This window comes from Martes martes, assembly GCF_963455335.1.
Source record: "Martes martes genome assembly, chromosome: 9".
Classification (NCBI taxonomy): Eukaryota; Metazoa; Chordata; class Mammalia; order Carnivora; family Mustelidae; genus Martes; species Martes martes.
In genome coordinates this window covers 113766734-113791111 of record NC_137896.1, presented here as the reverse complement: position 1 = coordinate 113791111, position 24378 = coordinate 113766734, and the positions used below count along the sequence as shown (strand labels likewise).

At 41.5% G+C, this 24378-nt stretch overlaps 1 protein-coding gene across 1 annotated transcript; it reads right to left on the bottom strand.

Moving 5' to 3' along the window:
• Positions 1–679: 679 nt before the first annotated feature.
• On the bottom strand, positions 680–22623 carry NLRC4 (NLR family CARD domain containing 4; the record flags this gene model as incomplete). Its single annotated transcript, XM_080813664.1, is given in 18 exon segments — positions 680–853; positions 856–976; positions 8673–8767; positions 12252–12283; positions 13527–13694; positions 17458–17585; positions 19061–19235; positions 19238–19766; positions 19768–19845; positions 19849–19910; positions 19913–20135; positions 20138–20494; positions 20497–20563; positions 20565–20603; positions 20605–20809; positions 20812–21054; positions 22362–22395; positions 22399–22623. Coding segments are annotated over 18 exon segments (2955 nt in total).
• Positions 22624–24378: the final 1755 nt, after the last annotated feature.

The following is a 24378-nucleotide window of genomic DNA, read 5'->3' as shown; positions in this document are numbered from 1 at the left end:
CACACAGTATATCAATTTTTGTGACCTATTCTTGAGACCAAAGGGAACATAAGGATAAACAAATAATCCCTTCAAGTACCTAGTAATCATACTTGTGATAAGACACAGAACTATTGCACATGTTGTCAGATGGAACTCCCTCCTACTTCCTCCTCTTCTTTGGTCTTATTTTCCTGGCATCCTCCTCCTTTTTTTTTTTCCCCCCCTAAATGATGAAACTAAGGAAGTAAGTTTCCATGGAAAAGACCAGCTAGGGGTCATGATGTCACACATCATCCTGTTATCAGGAAAGGAAGAAAAAGTTTGCAAAGGGCAAGTTAGGCAGACACTGTTGAGAAAGGATCATTTTTAGGTTATATAATGGATTGCCCCAGACTTTCAGACTCTTGCACTGGATGAGCAAAGATTATTAAGTCACCAGGCTAAAAGTAATGGGTTACCCAGAGCATTCATGGGCTCATGATGGCCTTTATTTAGTAGTTGTTTTTTTTTTTTTAAGATTTTATTTACTTATTTGGCAGACAGAGACACAGCGAGAAAGGGAACACAAGGGAAGTGGGAGAGGGAGGAGCAGGCTTCCCGCTGAGCAGGGAGACTGATGTGGGGCTTGATCTCAGGACCCTGGGATCATGACCTGAGCCAAAAGCAGATGCTTAACGAATGAGCCACCCAGGTGCCCCTAAGTTACTAGTTTAAAAGCACCTTTAGTAACACTAACATCGTCACCATCAAACTGCCATGCAACATGCCTAGCTTTTTGTACAAAAGTTAACTTTGATAACACATGACTAAGTTTCCTTACTAATGCTGTACCAGGCAAAAATCTTGTAGTACTGAAGTTAAAAAAAAAAAATAAACTAATTGCTTAAGATTCTGAAATACATTCGTGAAGGCAAGCGATCTATCACTACTCATATAATTTCCCGCCAAATCCAACTGCTGAAAGTTTTTCAAATGTTTCTTTTCAAAAATGCACCTGGATGAAAAAGTAGAAGTAAGTATGTTAGTTGGAAGTGAAACAATTTTTTTTTAAGAGAAATGGCTGTGTTTGGACTGTGTTTTGCTTAGAGAAATCCTAGAATTCTCTCTAGGTAGGGCAATGATTGTGAGTCTGCTCCATTATATTTACAAGTTATATTTTTCCTAAAGTGTAAGAAAATCTGATAGATAGTAATTGGTACCAGTATAGCAGACCAATATAAGCCAATTATATACTTTTTCACTTTTCCTGATTCCTCCAGGAAATGGAAAATGACTTTAAAATTGAGGTGTAAGAGATGCTGTTAAATATTTGTCACAGTTTTTCAAAACTGGAGTGAGACTTCATCAACCTTAGATCATTTCTTCTTCTTGAGAACCAAACACTAACTATTGTTTCTTGGGTATGGTATGTTCCTAACTGTAAACTTGAGTAAGTGAGCCTCTTTCAGACCTGAGTTTTGGGGGTTGTCTTTTTTTAATGCTCCCTAATGGAACCTCCTCCATTCCTTTCAGAATAGGGCACTCCTGCAAAGGGAAGATGGATATCTTAGGCATGAAGTCCAAGACAATAGCCTAAGGAGTGGAGGGGTCCAAAAAAATAGGTTTCTCGGTGTGAACGCTTGCACAGAACATCACCCACCGCTTGGACTGCTCACTTCTGGACTGTTACAGAAGGAAATAAAGTTCTGTCTTCTGTAAGTCATGGTGTGGGAGGGTCTCCTGTTATACCAGCTTAAGCTTGTGCCTAACCTAACTCATACCTAGGGCCTCTTTCCTCTCTTCCTCCTTCCCATAAGGAGCCCGTCTTTATTGGTTGTAAGCAGTTTTTGCCCTGCTCTCTCTCGGACTCACATATATATCCTTTCAGCCTCTGCTTCTTTTCCATGTGCTTCCCAGCATGGAATGCACTCAGCCACATCTCTTGTCGCTATGGAAGGCTCCTTCCCTAAAGGGCAGCTTTTCTCCTCTATTAGCAGCAGGTTTTGCCACCTCAAAGGAATTTAACAAAGAATTTAAGCTGGAATTTTTTTTAAGAGCTGCATTACTTTACACTCCGACCACCAGGATATAAGGGTTCTAATTTGTCCAAGTCCTTGTTAACACTTGTTATTATCTGTCCTTTTTTTTTTTTTAAGATTTATTTATTTATTTATTTATTTGACAGACAGAGATCACAAGTAGGCAGAGAGACAGGCAGAGAGAGGGGGGAAGCAGGCTCCCTGCTGAGCAGAGAGCCCGATGTGGGGCTCGATCCCAGGACCCTGGGATCATGACCTGAGCCGAAGGCAGAGGCTTTAACCCACTGAGCCACCCAGGCGCCCCAATCTGTCCTTTTTATTATAAACATTCCTAATGGTTCGGAAGAGGGGTTTCATCATGGCTTTGATTTGCATTTCCCTCATACCTGATGATTTTGAGCATCCTTTCTGGCTTATTGACGGTACACACACACACACACACACACACACACACACACATTTGCAGGTGATTTTTTTTTTATTTAAATTCAATTAACATATATTATTCGTTTCAGAGGTAGAGTTCAGTGATTCGTCAGTCTTATATAACACCCAGTGCTCATTATTACGTGCCCTCCCTTAACGTCCATCCCCCAGTTACCACATTTCCCCTGCCAGCAACCCTCACTTTGTTTCCTATGATTAAGAATCTTTTATGGTTTATATATATTCTTTGGAGAAATGTCTGTTCAGAACCTTTGCCTACTTAAAAAATTGAATTATTTATCTTTATATCAGTGAGTTGTAAGAGTTCTTTATCTAGACAGTAGTCTTTTGTCAGTTACATAACTTGCCACTACGTAAAACTCTTCTACCATTCTCTGGGTTCTTTTTTCAATTTCTTGACGATGCCCTTTAAAGCACAATAGTTTATAATCTTGATAAAGTCCAACTTATTTCTTATTTGTGTTTGCTTGTCATATCTAAGATTTTGCCTAACCTGAAGTCATGAAGATTTACTCCTAGATTTTCTTCAAAATTTTTCGTTTCAGCTCCTACATTTATATCTTTGATGCATTTATTTAAATTTTTTTTTTTTTTTTTTTAGAGAGAGATAGCACGAAGAAGGGGAGACAGAGAGAGAGGGAAAGAAGCAGACTCCCCACTGAATAGGGCTCCATCCCAGGACCCTGAGATCATGACCTGAGCCAAAGCCAGAGGCATAACTGACTGAGCCACCCGGGTGCCCCAATTTTCTCCTAATTCTTAAATCAGTTTGGGAAATTATATTTTTCTAAAGACATGTTTTCTTTGTTTCAATTTTTTTGGTATCACAGTCGATGGATTTCTCTATCTTTTAAACTTCTGATTAATCTGGAATATGACTCCTTTTTTGCCTTTGACCTTTGTAAAAAGATGTATTTAGAGAGAGTGGGTAGGAGGGGGCAGGGAAGAAAGAGTCTCAGACTCCATGCTGAGCTTGCCTGATGCAGGGGTCCATCCCTAAGATCCCTAAGGACTTTAAGATCGTGACCTGAGCCAAAACCAGGAGTCACATGCTTAACCCAGTTGCACGACTCAGGCACCCTTGCCTTTGATGTTTTAAACAAACTCTTTTTTTAGAATGGTTTTAGATTTATGGTGAAATTGCAAACATAGTACACAGAGTTGCTGTACACTCCACCCCTAACTTCTGCTATTATTAACATCTTATATTTGCATGGCATATTCACTGCAATTAATAAACCAGTACTGATACCTGATTAAATCTGTAGTGTATTGAGATTTCTTTAGTTTTTTTTTTTTTTTTTTTTTTTTTTTTTTGAGATTTCTTTAGTTTTTACCAGTGTCCTTTTTCTGTTCCAGGATTCCATCCAAGATACCACATTACATTTAATCATCATGTATCCTTACATTCCTCATAGAACCTCTTGTCTTGTGACAATTTCTCAGATTCTTCTTGTTTTCGATTACTTGGACAGTTTTGAGGAGTATTGGTCAAGTATTTTGTAGGACTTGTCTGATGTTTTTCTGATTAGATTGGGGTTTTGCAATTGGGAGAGGAAGATCACGGAAGTGTAAAGTATCATTTTCCTTATATGTCCAGGGTACTTACTATCAACACAGTCTGTCAATGCTACTAATGTTGACCTTGATCACCTGGCTAAGGTGGTGTTCCATTTATCCTCTGTGAAATGTCTATACCAGCACTGAGGAAGTCACTATGGGCAGTCTACACTTAGGTAGTTGGAGATAGGCTCCACTTTCTTGTGGGCAAAGTTATCTACATAATTATTTGCAGCTTTGCATAGGAGATTTATCTCCCCCACACTTTGTTCATTTATTCAATAATTTATATCAGTATGGATTTGTGGATATTTATTTTATGCTTTGGGATATAATCCAATGCTACTTTATTTATTTTATTGTTCCAGTTGCTCAGCTTTACTGTGAGCTCTTTCAGTTGGTTTCTGTGTCACTTTGACTTCCTCCTATTACTGTGGGTGTCTTTTGTTTGATTCTTTGTTTTGAGACCTTCCTTACTTTTGTGGCCCTATATGATGTTCTAAGCTTACACATTTCCTGCCCTAGTCCTAGAATTAGCCATTTTGTCAAGGGCCCTGGTTCCCTTTTATTTTTAAGATTTTATTTATTTGTCAGAGAGAGAGCAGGAGCAGGGGGAGGGGCAGAGGGAGAAGCAGGCTCCCTGCTGAGCAAGGATCCCAATGTGGGACTCGATCCCAGGACCTGGGGATCATGACCTGAGCCAAAGGCAGATGTTTAACTGACTGAGCCACCCAGGTGTCCCCCCTGGTTCCCTTTATTAGAGGATGGTATTAGAATCCAAAATCTGGGTACAGTGAGTGCTTCTTGCTTCCGAGGTGTCATTGCTTCTAAGTCCTCTCAGCTGACAGAGCAAAGAATATGTGTATGTACACATGTAAGAAAAACTCCGTTCATGCTAGCTCCCATTCCTCCCCGTGTGTCTCCTTTAACTATGCATACAGAACACTCAGACACTTCTGGTCATCAAGTGTGTGAAAGCTTTTCCCCACATCATGCAATTCCATGACACTAGGTGTATGTCCTACAAGTTAACTCAATTCTAGCACTATCAGTCTGGAAATCTTGTCCAGTTTCATAGGCCAAGGGCTCAGTCCCATTAGACTGCGTCCGTCCCACTTCAGATGCCAATCACAAGTGGTAGTCCCCGGGTTATCCACAACTTCTGTCTGATTAAGCTACAAATTGGAGGTTCCCATGTTCCCTCCTCAGGTTTGATTAATTTGCTAGCGTGGCTACAGAACTCCAGGAACCACATTTGCCGGTTTATTGAAGAATACAGATGAACAACCAGATGAAGAGTTAACCTGAGGCAAGGTCTGGGAGGATCCCAAGCATAGGAGCTTCTATCCCCGTGGAGTTTGGGGTGTGCCACCCTCCCAGCATGGATTTGTCTGCCAACCCGGAAGTTACCTTAACCCTGTGCTGTTGGAGTTTTTGAAGGCTTCCTCACGTAGGCATGATCAACTGTTAACTCAGTTTCTAGCCCCTCTCTGTTCTCTGGAGGATGAGGAGTGAGAATGAAAATTCCAAGCTTCTAATCGTGGCTTGGTCTCTCTGTGACCAGCTCCCATCCAGGAGCCATCAGGAGCCCACCTAGAGTCACCGCATTGGAACAAAAGATGCTCCTAGTGCTCTTATCATCTAGGAACTTACAGAGGTTTCAGGCATTGTGCCAGGAACTGGGGTCAGAGACCAATATTTCTTTTCTATTATCTCACGGTGTGTATGTATATGTGACCATAGTTATTAAGTAAACATGAAATGAGTCCATACTGATGTCTCCAATTCTAATTTATACCACATGGATTTTCCAACCTCCTCCTCTTGCTATAAATTCCTACTCCAGCAATGAAAAACCCAGCTTCCACCATCTGCCATCCTTTTACTTAATTATTCCAGTGTAAATGTATATAGCAGTATCAAAATTGTTAACTTGTACCCCAACTGAATATAACTTTATCAGTTAGAGTATAGCACTTATGTACAGTTTATTTTGCCTTTAGTTTTACAGACCATTCATTGCCAAAGTCATTTAGGGCAGCATTTTTTCCCCTCATCCCCTAGCAAGCTTGTTTCACAATTTTTAGTATAGTTAGAATGTTCTGCATTCTTAATTCCATCTTCAGGTTTCCCAGATTTCATTTATTTATTTGACAGAGAGAGCACAAGCAGGGGGAGCTGCAGGCAGAGGGAGAGAGAGAAGAAGCTCCCCCCAGAGCAAGGAGGCCGATGCTAAGTGAGGCCTGATCCCAGGACTGTGGGATCATGATGTGAACCAAAGGCAGATGCTTAACCAGCTGAGCCACCCAGACACCCCTAAATGATTTTTTAAGTTGATTTTTTTTTTTTTTTTAGTAATCTCTACACCCAATGTGGGCCACAAACTCATGAACCTGGGATCGAGAGTTGCATGCTCTTCTGACTGAGCCAGCCAGGCACCCCCTAAATGATTGCATGCTTTGCATACATTAAGACTCACTCTTTGCATTACAGAGTTCTGTGGGGTTCAACAAATGAAGAGTGTCATATATGCACAGTTACAGTATCATGCAGGATATTTGAACTGCCCTAAAAGAATGCTCAGTGCTGTACCTGTTCAACCCTTTCTCCCCTCCTCCTGACCTCCTGACAACCATGGAACTTTTTTTTTAAGTTGAAGTATAGCTGACATATTATATTATATTGTATTATATTATATTATATTAGTTTCACGTGTACAACATAGTGATTTGACAACTATATACATTGCACAATGCTCCTCATAACGAGAGTAGTTACTCTTTGTCACCTATAACTGACTGTATTCCCCACGCTGTACTTTTCATCCCCTCGACTTATTTATTTTATAACTTGAGATTTGTTCCTCTAAATCCCTTCACCTATTTCACCTATCCTCCCACCTGAATCCCCTCTCGTAATAACTACTAGTTCTCTGTATTTGTGACTGTGTTTCTAATTTTGTTGTTGTTTGTTTGTTCATTTGTTTTATTTTTCAGATTTTAGATCACACAGTATTTTTGTTTCCCAGACTTATTTCAGTTAGCATAATACCTTGTAGGCCTGTCCATATTGCAAATGGCAAGATTTCGTTCTTTTTTATAGCTGAGTAATATTCCACTATGTATATATACGCCATCTTTTTTTTTTTTTTAAGATTTTATTTATTTATTTGTCAGAGAGAGAGAGAGAGAGAGTGAGCACTGGCAGACAGAGGCAGAGGGAGGCAGAGGGAGAAGCAGGCTCCCTGCCGAACAAGGAGCCCAATGTGGGACTCGATCCCAGGACGCTGAGATCATGACCCGAGCCGAAGGCAGCTGCTCAACCAACTGAGCCATCCAGGTGTCCCTATATACACCATCTTTATTCATTCATCCATCAGTAGACACTTAAGTTGCTTCCATACCTTGGCTTTTGTAAAAAATGCTGCAATAGACCTAGAGGTGCATATATCTGTCCAAATTAGTGTTTTTCTTTTCTTTGGGTAAATACCCACAGTCACTGAACTTTTTACTGTCTCAACAGTTTTGCCTTTTCAGAAATGTCATAAAATTGGATTCATACCTTTTGTGGCCTTTTCAGACTTGCTTCTTTCACTTAGCAATATGTATTTTAGTTTCTTCTATGGCTTTTCATGGCTTCATAGCTCGTATCTTTTTACCACTGAATAATATACAATTTATGGCTTTACCACAGTTTGTTTATCCATCACCTATTGAAGGACATCTCCATTGCTTCCAGGTTTTAGTGATAATGAATAAAGCTACTACAAACATTCATGTGCCTGTCTCCATTTTGACTAATGGAATTATTTATGTCACTCTATCTTTTCTTGAGCAGTCTTGCTTCACTTTTTTTTTTTTTTTTAAAGGAAGCTCTACGTGGGACTTCACCTCACTACCCCAAGGTCGAGAGTCACGTGTTCTACAGACTGAGCCAGCCAAGTGTTTCAGTCTTGCTTGACTTTTATTTATTCTGTTACTCTTTCTAAAGAATCAACTTTAAGCTTTATTACTCTTTTTTAGTGCATTTTTATTTTCCGTGTCATTGACTTACTTTCTTATGTTTACTATCCTGGGGTTTACTCTGATGTTTTTCTGGCTTCTTAAATTAGAAACTTATTAATCTTCAGTCTTCTCTAATATAAATACTTAAGGCTATGAGAATTTTATTCAAGCCCTGCTATTGCTACATGCCACAAGTTTTGGTACATAGCATTTTCTTACCATCCAGTTCTAAATATTTTTGTTGAAATTTGTCACTGTGAATTTGTAGTATACCTTTCTGCCAAATTAGGTGACGTTCCCCGGTATCCCGAGTATAGACACAGAAAAAGTGGAAATTTAAGGACAACCTAGGCTTAGAATTTTGCCTGGAAAGTACATCCCAACTACTATATCTAATTTCACACCTCGCATCCACATCTCATTTTCTCCCTGCATCTCATCAAGTAGTCTTTCTTTAATTAGAGAATCTGTCTCTCATTACACTTTCTTCATTCCACTGTGGCGTCTATCGCACATGCCCATCATTAAATGTTAAGGCCTATGTAAAGTGTGTAAACCTGGCAATTCACAGACCTGTACCCCTGGGGCTAATAATACATTATATGTTAATTTAAAAATTAAAAAATAAAATCACAAACCACCCCCCCCAAAATGTTAATACCTAAATTGGCTCATGGTACTGGGGGCTGTGAGAGTGTCACAGGGGATTATAAGAGATGGAGATGGAAGGCGACTGACCAGCAGCTGCAGCCTAAACTAGAAGAAATAGTTCAACATCTCTTTGAGAGCTTAGAAGTTCCAATGTTACCTTGAACTAATCTGCTGCTCAGAACTGTCACAATTATCCTTCACAATTACCCACAAGCACTCAGTAGACTTGCTAGATCCACAGTTATATGACAGCCTTCTTGTAGACAGTGACAAGTGACTGTTCTCCCCATCCAAATCACTTGGAGAAGAAGGAAAGGAACCACTGCAGAAGGTAAGGAGACCCAAATCCAGAGACACCCGGGAGCAGAGAGTCAGAGCCAGAAGTGACCATGGAAACAAGCCCCGGATCTAGGCTGCCATCCTGGTGGGATGTGGATTAGGGTACTGTTTTTTCTAAGCTGCAGGGTGTACCCTCCTTTAGAGGAACATGAAACAAATTTAATGGGTTGCAATCAGCATCTGTTTAAAAGGAAATGGGACAAAACGAATAGAAAATAACAGATTGTGTCATACAGAGCACAAGATAATTACTTTCTGTGAAATTTTTTAATGTGTATGTATGTGTTAATAGTAGATCATGAGATAAAATGTATTTTTAATGGAGGGTCATAGTAAAAAAAAGCTTAAAACACTCTAGACAAGAGGCTAAGTTACATATGAGGGTATGGAGGAGAGGGCATATGGAGACTATATGACCTAGGAGGAGATATTTAAGTTAGGTCTTAAAGGGACCGTGGAGAAGGTAAAGGACATTCTAGAGGAAATGCACGTACAAAGGCATTTTGGGGAAACAGCAAGAAGTCCATGACGGTGGAACCTCATGCAGGGAAGGAGGCATGGCAGAGATGAAGGTGGAGGGGCGCCTGGGTGGCTCAGTGGGTTAAAACCTCTGCCTTCAGCTCAGGTCATGATCTCAGGGTCCTGGGATCGAGCCCCACGTCGGGCTCTCTGCTCAGCAGGGAGCCTGCTTCCCTTTCTCTCTCTCTGTCTGCCTCTCTGCACACTTGTGATCTCTGTCTGTCAAATAAATAAAATCTTAAAAAAAAAGAGATGAAGGTGGAGAGGAAGGTAAGCTGAGGTTTTGTTGTGAAGAGTCTTATACACAAAGTGAGCAGGTTTTACTTTTATAAATTTTACTTATTTTGCAAGATGAGAAATGTTCTCTTCAAAAGGAAGATAAACCTAGTATTTGGTTCCCTTTGAAACCCACAGAGGAAAATAACAATACCATTCATGAGCATTTACAGTAGGCCAATGTTGAACTTCTTTCTATGCATTAGTTTAATTACTGATTAGCACAGTAACTACTTATATGGTTGGTGTTACAGTGACTCTCCTTTGACAGATGAGCAAACTGAGGCTTAGAGACTTTTTAAGTTGCTCAGGTCATCCATCTATCAAGTGGAAAGGGTGGGCAGGTCTGACCCCAAAACCGGTGCACTGGACCACTTTATAAAGATGGAGCCTCTAAAGAGCCGTCTTATCAGCTGATAGAGACCAAAGAGAGAGAACGTTTGGCTTTCCCTCTTCAGCTTATGCCTCAAGCACAAGCAGACTGCTTTTTATACCCCTGCGAAGTAGAGGAAACAGCTGGAGGGGAGCAGTGCCAGCATCTACTCCCTCTCCCCACGTCATCAACTCCTCCTCTTCTGTCTCCAACCCTTTCCCTGCTTGAGAACGACAACCTTCTGGGTCTGCTGCTTTATAAAAGAGGAATAATGTTATCTTTTATTAGGGATGTCATGATTATTCCATAAACTCTTCTTAAAAACACTTTGAGAATAAAGTAGTTACTCCTATTGGATTGTTCATTTTGTAAAATCTTTTTTACTTGCATTTCAAGGTACATTGTTGCAGCTAAATTTCCAAGAGTCAGCTGCCTCCTGTTAAGCTTATTTTCCTCATTTCCATGTAGAGGCTATCAGGTACTAAGCAACTCAAGTCAAAGGGCGACTTACTGCCTAGCTCAGTTCTTGCTTCATTAAATATCCCATCTCCTCTCTGCTCTCACTGGCCAGCCTGAGACGTGGGCAAATCAGGCAGATACCTACTTAAAGATTTGAAGGATGCTAAAAGGCTTCTGCCTAAAAAATATCTCCCCAACATCTGATTCTAATTCTTTTTAAGATTTTATTTATCTGACACAGAGAGAGCACAAATAGGTAAAACAGCAGGCAGAAGGAGAGGGAGAAGAGGCTCCCCACTGAGCAGGGAGACTGACACGGAGCTCAAACCCAGGACCCTGGGATCATGACCTGAGCGGAAGGCAGCCGCTTAAAGACTGAGCCACCCAAATGCCCCTGATTCTAATTCTATGCCCTCTCCAGTGGCCCTCTTGAAAAGACACACCCTTTTCAACTCGTTTAAGGTATGAAGTTACCTCATTATTTATTAGCTAACTAATTAGTCTGTCACAGAAGCCACCTGCTTCCAATATCACCAAGAACAGAGGAGGGACCTGTAAGAATGACACCCAGGATTATATGATTCGATGGGCTAAGGGAGTAGGTAAAGGAGATGGAGGTAGACTTAGGAAATAAAGGAAGAAAAGACCCAGAACTGAAAGCACTGTTAGGGAAGCACTATTAGGCTCAGCAGCCTAAGCACTTAGAGACATGTGCATCTCTAAGAGAAAAGGTTTTAAAAAGAGAAGTCGGTGGGGAGTTCGTTTTTGATGGGTACAGAGTTTCAGTCAAAGAAGATGAAAAAGTTCTGGAGATGGAAGGTGATGGTGGTTGCTCAAGAATGTGAATGTACTTAATACCACAGAACTGTACTCTTAAAATTGGCTAAAATTTTAAGTTTCATGATATGTATACTACAAATATATTCTAGACAATCTGTGAGGGAAATGAAGTCAAGGCTTAGAGAGTATATTAGTCACCCTTCAAGATGGTGCCAAGGATGCTTGCCTTCTACTATATACTCCCCTGTATTGTACCACTCCCCACAGTGGATAGAGCTGACTTGGGTAGCCAATAGATGAAGCAGAAATGACCCTCCAAAGCTGTCTAAAACCTCCAAGGTTCTAAAAGACATTGTAGCCTCCAACTGGTTCTCTCTTAGATCTCTTGCTCTGAGGGAAGCGAGCTGCCATATTGTGAGGACACTCAAACAGCCTATGGGGAGGTCCAGGGATGAGAAAATGAGGCCTTCAACCAACAGCCAGCATTAAACCATCAACCCATTGAGGAGCTGCCTCGAAAGCAGATCCTCCAGCAGTCCCATCTACCATCTGGACTGCAACCTCGTGACAGAGCCTAAGCCAGAACCCTTTAGCTCCCACATTCCTCACCCACAGAAATTATGAGATAATATTTATACTTGTTGTAAGCCACTATTTGGGAGGTGATTAATCTGTTCTATAGAAATCGATGACTAATACAGATAGCATGAAGACACCCCCCCCCCCATATCAGCTGCCTGAGTCTGGTACAATCTTCTGTCATTTACAGATCTGTTTGTTCCAGGATAATTTCACAGTTGCTTAAAGATATTCATGATCCCATTTAGATAAAGTTGCACTTACCTTTACATGTTTTGAATACCCAACAGGCATTCCTTAAAAATATTTCCCAAAATTGGAGAGGCACTGCTGAATTTCAGATAGTTAAGGCTAGCAAGAGCAATTCCTAACATAATATACCTTGTCAGGTAATGGGAATGTTTTTTCTTTAATACGATAGATGCAGTGCTTAAAAACCTGAAGGCAGGGGGTGCCTGGGGGGCTCAGTGGGTTAAAGCCTTTGCCTTCGGCTCAGGTCATGATCTCAGGGTCCTGGGATCCAGTCCTACATCTGGCTCTTTGCTCAGCAGGGAGCCTGCCTCCTCCTCTCTCTCTGCCTGCCTCTCTGCCTACTTATGATCTCTGTCAAATAAATAAATAAGATCTTTAAAAAACAAAACAAAAACCTGAAGGCAGGACAGTATTTTCTTTTATTTCATTTCATTTATTTATTTATTTAAATTTAATTAATTAACATATAATATATTATTGATTTCAGGTGTTCAGGTCTATGATTCATCAGTCTTATGTAATACCCAGTGCTCAGTACAACACATACCCTCCCCAATGTCCATCACCCAGTTACCCCCCCACCCCCCTCCAGCACCCCTCAGTTTGTTTCCTATGATCTTACTGTTTGTCTCTCTAGCTTAATCTTGTTGCATTTTTTCCTCTCTTCCCCTATGATCCTCTGCCTTGTTTCTGAAATTCTACATATCGGTGAGATCATTTTTTTTTAAAGATTTTGTTTATTTATTGGCAGAGAGAGCACAAGACGGGGAGCAGCAGGCAGGTAGGCAGAGGGAGAGGGAGAAGAAGGCTCCCTCTGCAGGGAGCCCAATGTGGAGCTCGATTCCAGGACTCTCAGATCATGACCCAAGCTGAAAGCAGATGCTTAACGACTGAGCCACCTCTAGTTCCATTCACGTCATTGCAAATAGCAAGATTTCATTTTTTTTTTTTGGTGGCTGCATTATATATATATATATATATATATATATATATATATATATAGACACACACACACACACACACACATTGGGGTAGCAGGTGCGCCTTTGGATCACTACATTTGTATCTTTAGGGTAAATACCCAGTAGTGCAATTGCTGGGTCATAGGATAGCTCCTATTTTCAACTTTTGAGGAACTTCTATCCTCTTCCAGAGTGGCTGCACCAGCTTGCATTCCCACCGACAGTGTAGGAGGGTTTCCTTTTCTCCGCATTCTCGCCAACATCTGTTGTGTCCTCACATGTTCTCTTACACTGTTCTCATTCAGTTAATGCAGGCAATGGTTACCTAGGGTTTTCACAGCATTTGCTGGCAGGCAGCGGGAGACTAATTGGATTTCTTCAAGGTCACAGGGTTCAGTTGACAGAGACTTTACTATGTAATCCATTCCCTTCCCAATGTCAGACAAATGCATCGTATGAAGTAAACTCATCTTCAGTTTTGTCAGACCTTCAGCTGCAAAAAGTTGGAAAGGAAATACATTAGGGCATCAGGTTAATTTGATTTACGCATTGATTAATGGACTGAAAAGAAAGCAAAGAACAATTGCACAGAGATCTTGCCATGTTCTTTCTGTAGAGACCTTGAGTTGTAAAAAGCTAAAGAGAGTTGTTCTTCTTTTAACTCACTATCCCATCTCCTGGACCATACAAAGGTCACCTATGTGAAGGTTATTCTCTCAGCAGCATGAGAAAAACCATAGTAAGGTCAGAGATGGGTGTCTTCTTTATAAAAGCATGTTCTCCAAATACAGTGGAATTGGACTAGAAAATAATAACAGAAAGATAACAATCTCCAAAGACTTGTAAATTTAACAGTAGACTTCTAAATAAGCATGGACTAAGGAAAACTAGACAATATTTTGAAAATTATAGAAATAAAAATAAAATATATCAAAATCTGTAGCTAACACAGTGCTTAGAGGAAATTGAATTTATGGCTTAAAATTTTCCAAAAAAGAAATCTGCTGGCACAGATAATTTAACTTGCAAATCCTACCAAACATTCAAAGAAGAAATAACACCAATCCAACAAAATCACTTCCAGAAAATGCAAGTGGAGGGAACACTTCCCAGCCCTTTTATGATGTCATTAAATGATACAAAACCCAGACCAAGAGGATAAATTAAAAGAAAACTTCAAAAATAATAATAATAATAAAAAAGAAAACTTCAGACCAATATATCATTCATGAACATAGAAGCAAAAATCCTCAACAAGATATTACTAAGGTTTCCAGCCATATATAAAAAGAATGTTATACTACCACCAAGTGGGCTTCCTACAGGGAATGCAGAGCTGTTTCAGTATCTGCTGATCAATCCATATAATTCATTATATTAACAGTCTAAAGAAGAAGAATTGCATGATCGGATATATTGAGGCAGAAAAAACATTTGACATCATCTGACATCCATCCATAATAAGAATTCTCAGCAACCTAGAAATAGAAGGGAACTTCCTCAACCTGATAAAAGTCATCTACAAAAATACTACAGTTGACATTATACTTAAGGGTAAAAGTCTGAATGCTTTGTTCTTAATATCAGGAACAAAGGAGGATATTCACTCTCAACCCTCCTATTCAACACTGTACTACAAGTCATAATCAGTGCAATAAGGCAAGAAGATAAAATAAATACAAATTGGAAAGGAAAGAATAAACCCGCTATTTTTAGGGGTGACATGAAGTGAGTATAGCAAATGTGTTGAGTATAAGATCAACAGACAAAAATCAATTGCATTTCTATGTAGTAGCAATAAATGATTGGCAACCAATTTTTTAAAATTCTATTTACAATAGCTCCAAAAGAATGAAAAAGTTAGATATAAATCTGATAAAACATATACAGGATCAACATGATGAAAATTACAAAATGGGGGCGCCTGGGTGGCTCAGTGGGTTAAAGCCTTTGCCTTCAGCTCAGGTCATGATCCCAGGGTCCTGGGATCGAGCCCCACTTTGGGCTCTCTGTTCAGTGGGGTGCCTGCTTCCCTTCCTCTCTCTCTGCCTGCCTGTCTGCCTACTTGTGATCTCTGTCTGTCAAATAAATAAATAAAATCTTTAAAAAAAAGAAAACTACAAAATGATGATAAATAAAAGAAAATCTAGGTGAAAGACAAATCATACTCATAGATTGAAAGATTCAACAAAATAAAGATGTCAGTTCTCCCTAAATTGGTCCATAGATTTAGTGTAATTCCAACTAAGATCCCAGGAAGAGTTTGATACTATAAACAATGTGAAAGGCAGAGGAACTAAAATACACAGAACAAATTTGGAAAAAAACAAAGTTGGAGAAACAACATTGCTCAGTTTTATGACTTACTCTAAAACTACAGTTACTAACACTATGTGACATTAGCAAAGGATAGAGAAGGGTATTGGCAAATGATCAATCAATAAGAGTATAGAGTCCAGAAATACACCCACATAATTATAGCCAGATGATTTTGGATGAAAGTACAAAGGCAATTCAAACATGAAAGAATAGTCATTTCAATAAACTGGATATTCATACGCAAGAAAAATGAACCTTGATCTAAACATCATATTTTCCATAAATGTTAACTCTAATGGATCATAAATATAATTATAAAACATAAAAATTTAAGAAGAAAAGATAGGAGAAAATCTTCATGACCTGGGGTTAGGCAAAAAGTTCTGAGAAATCACACCAAAGGCATGATTCATACAAACAACAACAGACTGCAACTAAATCTAGAATGTTTGTTCTATGAAAGATACCATTAGGAGAATGAAAAGACTAGCTACAGATTAGGAGTAAATATTTTCAAATCACTTGTCTGACAGAGGGCCTGTATCCAAAATATATAAAGAACACTCAAAACTCGACACTAAGAAGATAAATTACCCAATTAAAAAGTGGGTGAAAACTTAAACAGACACTTTGCCAGAGAGGTATATAGTTGGCAAACAAGCCCATGATAAGTTTTCAACTTTTATGAGCTAAGTATGATGAAATAACAGTACACCCAGAATTCCAGCTGCTCCACACCCTCATCAGCACTTGGTGTTTCTGCTTTTTTTTTTCTTATTTCTTCTTGTAGGGCAATTGTAAAATGACAAAAATAAAAACACAAAGGTGGGGCGCCTGGGTGGCTCAGTGGGTTAAAGCCTCTGCCTTCGGCTCGGGTCATGATCCCAGGGTCCTGGGATCGAGCCCCGCGTCAGGCTCTCTGCTCAGCAGGGAGCCTGCTTCCCTTCCTCTCTCTCTGCCTGCCTCTCTGCCTACTTGTGATCTCTGTCTGTCAAATAAATAAATAAAATCTTAAAAACAAAAAAAACAAAAAAACCCCACAAAGGTTATTAAGTGCTAGTGAGAATTCAGAGCAGCAAAACCTCTCATATATTGCTATTGGAAATGTAAAGGGGTACAAACCGGAAAATAGCTTGGAAGTTTCTTAAAAAGTTAAATAAGCACTTGTCCCATAGCTTAGCAATCCCACCCCTAGGTATTTACCTAAGTGAATTGGAAGCTTATTTTCAGGGGTGCCTGGATGTCTCAATTGGTTAAGCATTTGACTCCTGATTTTGGCTCAGGTTATGATCTTAGGTCATGATCTCAGGGTGGGGCTCCATGCTGGGTGTGAAGCCTGCCTAAGATTCTCTGTCTCCCTCCCTCCCTCCCTCTTTGCCTCTCCATCCCCTTCCTGCCCCCCAACCACCACCACCTGGGGCATGCACACTCTCTCTCTAAAAAATGGAAAACTTACTTTCACACCAAAACCTGCATACGAACATTTATAGGAGCTTGATTTGTAATTATCCAATCTGGAAATAACCTACATGTCTTTCAGTGATGATGAGATAAACCGTGGCACCTCCTTACAGTGCAACACTATTCAGCAAAGAAATGGATGAATGAGGAATATTCTGAAGAAATGTGGAGGGCAAAAATAGAAACCAACCTTGGGTAGAAGTGACAGGGCACTGGATTTTATAACTTTTAAAATTTATTTGACACACACACACACACACACACAGAGCACAAGCAGGCAGGATAGCAGAGAAAGGGAGAGGGAGTGGGAGAAGCAGGCTCCTTAATGAGCAAGGAGCCAGATGTGAGGCTTGATCCCAGGACTCTGGGATTGTGACCTGAGCCAAAGGCAGGGCACTGGATTTTAGCTCTAAGAAGGAATGAGCACTGATTACAAACTCAAATGTCAACGAAGGCCAGGGAGATAGCGTCATTACAAGAAGTAGGACAGGTGGGTGCTGTGCCCACACGGAGATGATGTATCTTGTCCACAAAGCGTAGGAACATCTCAGGAAGCTCTAGCTGATTGTTACCAAGTGAAGATGTGGGCATGCCGTTGCCAGACCTACAATTGTCAAGAGAAATGAGTAACCTGTCGTTTCACACTGCAATCTCCCAGTTGCAAAATGCTGCCAACTCCAGGGAGAAGAATCGTGACCAGGAGATGGGAAAGGGAAGGCGACTTCATTGCAGATAGTTTTATAATTTGGGTCATGTGAATATATTACGCAAAAAATAAATTGTAAAAATTAAGAACGAAATATTGGCAAACATTCAAAAGACAATTCTGTATAACACGTAGGCCAAATTCAGCACATAGACAACCAGTTTGCAGGATCAGCACAAAGGAATAGCCATCAAGAGGAGAAGGCAAGCTTCCTGACACAGAAGTTAGTCTAATGAAGTCCCGGTGACCATGCAGAATCTTATGGAAGGGATTCCTGCATTAAAAAGGTTGCAAAAATTATCTGTACAAAAGAGTCTAGATTTTTTTTAAAATGATATGAAATTTTCTCTATAGGGTGACAAGTGGGGTAGAGCCTGATGGGAAATCTAGTGAATGAAAAGTAACCTTGGATTACAGTCAAGAAGAGCAGTGCTCCTTCCAGCTGAGAGCTTTACACCACCAGTAGCCCCTGTTCGAGGCAGCAGGGCTGATCTACCTAGGTCAACCTGGTCTACCCAGGTAAGGCAGATAGACATTCACCTATAATACCATTTTGAATTTTGGGAAAACTTCCCTTTACCCAGGAAGACTGGCCCCACATGTGTGTGTCTGAGGCCCAAAAGTTCTTCATGTCAGACAAAATCTGTTCCCAAAATCTTCTTTTTTTTTTTTTAAAGATTTCATTTATTTATTTGACACAGAGAGAGAGATCGCAAGTAGGCAGAGAGGCAGGCAGAGAGAGAGGGGGAAGCAGACTCCCCACTGAGCAGAGAGCCCGATGTGGGGCTCGATCCCAGGACTCTGAGATCATGACCTGAGCCGAAGGCAGAGGCTTAACCCATTGAGCCACCCAGGCACCCCTCCAAAATCTTCATTCAAAATGATTAATACGTGGGGTGGGGTGGAGCTGGGTATGTTATGCAGTTTCCTGGACAGGAAGCCAGTAACACAATTAGCTACCAGCTTCCGCAGGTGATTAGTTTACAGGCTGGATTTCCTCTCAGTCTTGAAGCCGGCAAGGGTATCATTTGGCAAGGAGGCCGTGGGTGCTGGGTAGAAATGGAGATGCTGAGAAGAGGGGAGAGGTCAGTGAAGACAAGCTGAACCTACCACACCACACACACACACACACAACCCTGCGAACTATATTGCCATTCTCTCAAACTACAGCTTCAGCTCTTGGAGTCCTCCCTGGTGCTTCCCAATATGACAGCCTTCCCCCCTTATGGACGGCTCTCTCAGTCCTCCTGCCTCCCTTCCAAGTCCTGACATGTGGTTGAAACTCTTAGAACATTTAAAGCAAAACTGTATGATACCTAATATTTCCATGGCACCCCAACAGGCTTGATTGTACCCCAACTGCTGATGTTTACAATGCCGGCAGCCACAGAGTCTGGAGGTCCTGAACACTCCAGGTTTTCAGGTTTGTCACGGGTGTGATGTGCTGCTCCTCTTCTATGGTGATGGCACTGGCTTCCACGATGACAAAATGAATGTTCTCACGGGTGCCGAGGACAGAACTAAAGCTTCCAGCCACACCAGCATATCCTTCATGCACAATCTGACACTTGCAGCAGAGATGAATATCTTTCCCGGGTATCTGATTTCTCGCTTATTCAACTTGCTGAAGTCCCGGAGTGTGACCTCCAGAGTCTTGAATTCCTGCTTCCAGTGGCAGAACGAAGCCATGGCCGTGCTGGGAATGTAGGTTTCTGAGGACTCTTCTCCACGCCTGCTTGTGTCTCCTGTGATCTTGTCCCGTGCGACCAGAGCTTCTCCATAGAAGTTGAGTTTCATGAAGTCCAGAGGACTGACCCAATTAAGGAAGCATTCAGAGAAGTCAAGTAAATAATCAGGGATGTTCTCGGAGTTGATATATAAGCTTTTACCACAAAAGGAATCTTCAAATTCTTCAGTCAGGTCTGATTCGGATATACGCTCATAGAAGAAATTAATGCCACACTCTGTAAAGGAATTGATGTTTATGGCTTTCAGAGTTTCTTGCACGGTGGTGTTTTTCACACTTTGCATAGATTCTTGCCTCCAGAGAGGCTTCTTGGTGTTGGAGAGCCCGAGGCCCGAGGAGGCTGCCATCTTGATACGCTCCTGCGAAGTCTTTCAAAACAGTCCCGGTGGCTTCAGTAGCTGACCCAGCCGTCTACGGGAGCAGGTTGCTATACTTGGATGTAATGTCTGAACCGAAAACCATTTTCTGCAAGTGACCTTTCCCTTGGTCACCTCCTCTGGCTCTTGAGACTTCAGTGAATTGGCGAGCCTGCATCCTGCTAGGTACTCCTGGGATGAGTCGTGAAAGAATTTATACTTGGGTTTGAACCGTTGAGCTGTGTGTTTACAGAGGAGTCCAGTTGTTGGTAGGGTGTCCTTATTCACACTGGACATGTCTTCCGGTTGGAAATCAAACCTGTGGGAAAACACGTCCCCCCCCTCCCCAAAGCGAGGTCTCCACAGTGGTCCAGGCTCTGAGTGAAGTCACCTGCAGCCCCCTCTCTATGTTTGTGCTGGTTTTTATATATCAGCAGATCATAGAAGGTAAGGATCAGTGTTGTTTGTAAGTTCGAGTGGAACTCATTTTCCCCCACCTGGACGACACAAGTGATGACCACAAAGCGAGGGGTCTTCATCAGACTCCTGAAGCACCTGGATTTCTGAATTTGGAGCAACAAGCCTTCAGCACGCTCCTTTGTTAGCACTTTCCAGATGAGAGTCTGGGCACTGTCCTTCGTCATAACCCCCTCAGCAGTCAGAGCTCCAAACAGCCTGATGTGCCTCAGGCACTCAGTGGTGGGGGGGCGACAACACCCATATTCTGGAAGCGGTGGTTTTCCTTTATGAGGGTTTCAGTCTCTGGGCAGTTGTGGGCCCTGACCACCAAGGAGAAAAAGAACTCTGTCATCGTTTCAGCAGCATGGCCAGGAAAGTCGGCTTCCTGATTATGTCAGGTATATGCACGAGTTGATCCCACATAGTTGCAAAGAGCCCACCTTGCACCCTGCTCAGCTGGAGAAAGAAGGTTAATTTGAACTTGGTCAGAGCCCCACACTTTCCAGAGGCCCAGAGTGTGGCGATTTGCTGTAGCAGAGCGGACTTCCATTTGCCTGACCCCCTTTGATGATGCAGGGGCTCTGAAGAGTGTCTAGCAGACCATTTGGGGTCAGCTGCTCCACTCGGTGATGGTGATGGTCCTTCCTCCATAGAACACCTTCTGTAAAAGTGCTTTTCAAATTAAAAATAATGTCAATATCTTCACTCAGGGGATAGAAGTTCAGAAAAGATGGGATATGGTATAAATCCTTTAGGTTGTAAGTCAAATCATCTAAGTCTTCTTCTGATATCTGCTGGAAAAGCCCTGGAAGAGAAGAGGTGAGGTTAGAGGACCCAATTCTGTGTCTCCCCAGAACTTAGAGTTCACGAGGATGAAGAGTATGAGTATGAGCCTGCACAAAGGATTCCAAATATTTACTCTTCCCTTTTTGCCTTCTGTTTCCTCCCTTCCACCACAGGATCTTTGTCTCAGCCAAACGGAAATGGGAGGAGCCTGTGTTTGGGCTAAGGAAAGTGTGTGAGAATAGTAGGGATTTGGCTGAGAGGGATGGTTAAGGGTAACTTTCCCGCAATCAACCCTTAACCTTGATTAAAATCTTCATGAAACAAAATTAAAGTTATTACTTAATGATTGTATTATTTTTTTTAAATTTTAATAAACATATAATGTATTTTTATCCCCAGGGGTACAGGTCTGTGAATCGCCAGATTTACACATTTCACAGCACTCATTAATGATTGTGTTATTAAAAATAGTAATTCCTCACTGGACTAAGGAATGTCAAGAACCATGACCATGTTAACTTCTTAAATGCCTTCGTTATCCAGTTTGATTCTGAAATGAGACTATACTAAATCATTAATCCCTGACCCTAGAGTGACTTTTTTGACTTCAACGACAAGTAATCTAGTAGTTTTTGCTGAGAGTGTCTGAGCTTTTCCTCTGCAGAACCAAAATCCAACTACCTAATGACATAAAGAGAGAGGGGAGCAGAGGTTCTCTCATTGGGAGTATGACTTTTCTTCATAGTTTATTCTATTTGTAGAACAGATATAAGAAAGTTGATACTTGCTGAAAAGAAGGGCCATCTGTACCCCAATGTTCATAGCAGCAATGGCCACAGTCGCCAAACTGTGCAAAGAGCCAGGATGCCCTTCAGCAGACAAACGGATAAAGAAGATATGGTCCATATATACAATGGAGTATTACGCCTCCATCAGAAAGGATGAATACCCAACTTTTGTATCAACATGGACAGGACTGGAAGAGATTATGCTGAGTGAAATAAGTCAAGCAGAGAGAGCCAATTATCATATGGTTTCACTTGTGGAGTATAAGCAATCACACAGAAGACATTGGGAGATGGAGAGGAGAAGTGAGTTGGGGGAAATTGGAGAGGGAGACAAACATGAGAGATTGTGGATTCTTGAGAAACAAACTGAGGGTTTTGGAGGGGAGGGGAGTGAAGAGTTGGGTGAGCCTGGTGGTGGGTATTAAGGAGGGCACGTATTGCATGAAGCACTGGGTGTGGTGCATAAATAATGAATTCTGGAATACTGAAAAGAAGTAAAACAAGACAAAATTTTTAAAAAAAGAAAGTTGATACTTGCCTTGTCCACTCAAATCCTGAAACAGAGGGTAGTTCTACTTCTCAAGGGATTTGAGAAAGAGGTTATAGGATTCGGAACCCTTCTTCAAAGTCAGGGGAATGATCCCTCCCACAGCCTCCTGCTTGACCTTCTCGCAGCAAATGATGTTTATTTCTTCGTGATTCAGAACATTCCACAAAAGTAGCTCATACACAACTTGCTTTATGACACTCATTCCCGTCCTTTGAATGAGGACGTGAGTATTCTCCTTTATGAAATTCATTGAGGAGAATGGAGGAAAATATACACATTTATTTATTTATATAAAATGTGCTGGGGCCCCTGAGTGGCTCAGTCATTAAGGGTCTGCCTTTGACTCAGGTCATGGTCCCAGGGTCCTGGGATCTAGCCCTCCACATTGCATCATCAGCAGAGAGCCTGCTTCTCCCGCTCCCCCTCCCCCTGCTTGTGTTCCCTTTTCTCGCTGTCATAAATAAATAAAATCTTTTAAAAAATGAAGAAATAAATAAAATGTGCATCTCAGCAGCCTGTTGCCAGAGCAGTAGGGTCATGCCCTCCCCACACCCACCTCCAACACATGTTGAGTTATGGAAATGCCAAACGCTTGAATTCTAGGCCCTCAAGAAAAGTTCTGCAAAGTCCACATCCTTAGTCTGAGAGTCTTTGTTGAGCAATATGGTTTTTCTTTGGAAATGAAGTCAGGGAAGGAGTCTTGTGCCTCAATATAAAAGGGTCTTTAGTGGTAAGACTGTGGGCTTTAGAGTAATGAAACTGGCCTGGGATCTGCCGGTTGCTACAAGCTGTGTAACCTTGGCAAGCTGCTAAACCTCTCTGAGCCTATTTCAGTGCTATGCTGCTAAGTATTGAACACACTTGTTCTCTGGGGGTAAAGGCCCTGATTGGTATCATTTACCAATCTCCACATTAGAAATATTTTCACCAGGGCTGATCTTAAGCTAGCAACATATGTCAACTGGCTAACAAAAACCACGAGAATCCAACAGTCAGTTCTGACTAAATAGTAAGAACCAGCGTCAGTACCCCACTCGTTGCTCATCTGTACCATGGGGTTGAGAACAGTATTTAACTTAAGAAGTTATGAGAATTCCTATATCATATCTCATAAAAGGAACAGTTCAATACATGTTAGCTACTATTTTTAGCCGTTATTCTTCTGTCACCACCCAGAGGAGTAGCACATTTCACCTCTCATAGAATTTGGTCTTCTCTGGAGTATCACAGCAAAACCGTTGTCTGTACCAGGGGTAAGCTCTGGCACCACTCCAAGTCCCCGGAAAAGTGGTGTCACTTCTGTTTCTGGCTTTCCACGATCTAACTCTCAAATGCAGATCACACTGCACCCCAGCAGCCCTTCATAGCTTGGAGAAATGTCTCCCCAGTTTTTCACTCGTAGACACTCATCTATACTAGTTTTCATCCTGGACTAGGCTGCTCCTGGTTTTCAAATCTTAAGCTTGACTAACGCAAATGGATGTGCTCCTCCTGAAGGCCCCAAGACTTCTCTGGTTTGAAAGGCACCATCTGGGGGCACCTGGGTGGCTCAGTGGGTTAAAGCCTCTGCCTTCAGCTCAGGTCATGATCCCAGGGTCCTGGGATCGAGCCCCACATCAGGCTCTCTGCTCAGTGGGAAGCCTGCTCCCCTTCCTCTCTCTCTGCCTGCCTCTCTGCCTACTTGTGATCTCTGTCTGTCAAATAAATAAATAAAATATTAAAAAAAAAAGAAAGGCACCATCTGAACTCAACTGTTTTATTTTTTAAAATTTATTTTTGTTTACTTATTTACTTTAGTAATCTCTGCACCCAATGTGAGGCTCTAACTCACAACCCTGAGCTCAAGGCTCATATGCCTTTCTAATGGACCCAGACAGACACCCCTTAAACTGTTTCATTTTAAAAAATCAACCTCGGGGCACCTGGGTGGCTCAGTCTGCCTTTGTCTCAGGTCATGGTTTCGGGGTCCGGGGATTGAGCCCCGCATTGGGCTCTCTGCTCAGCA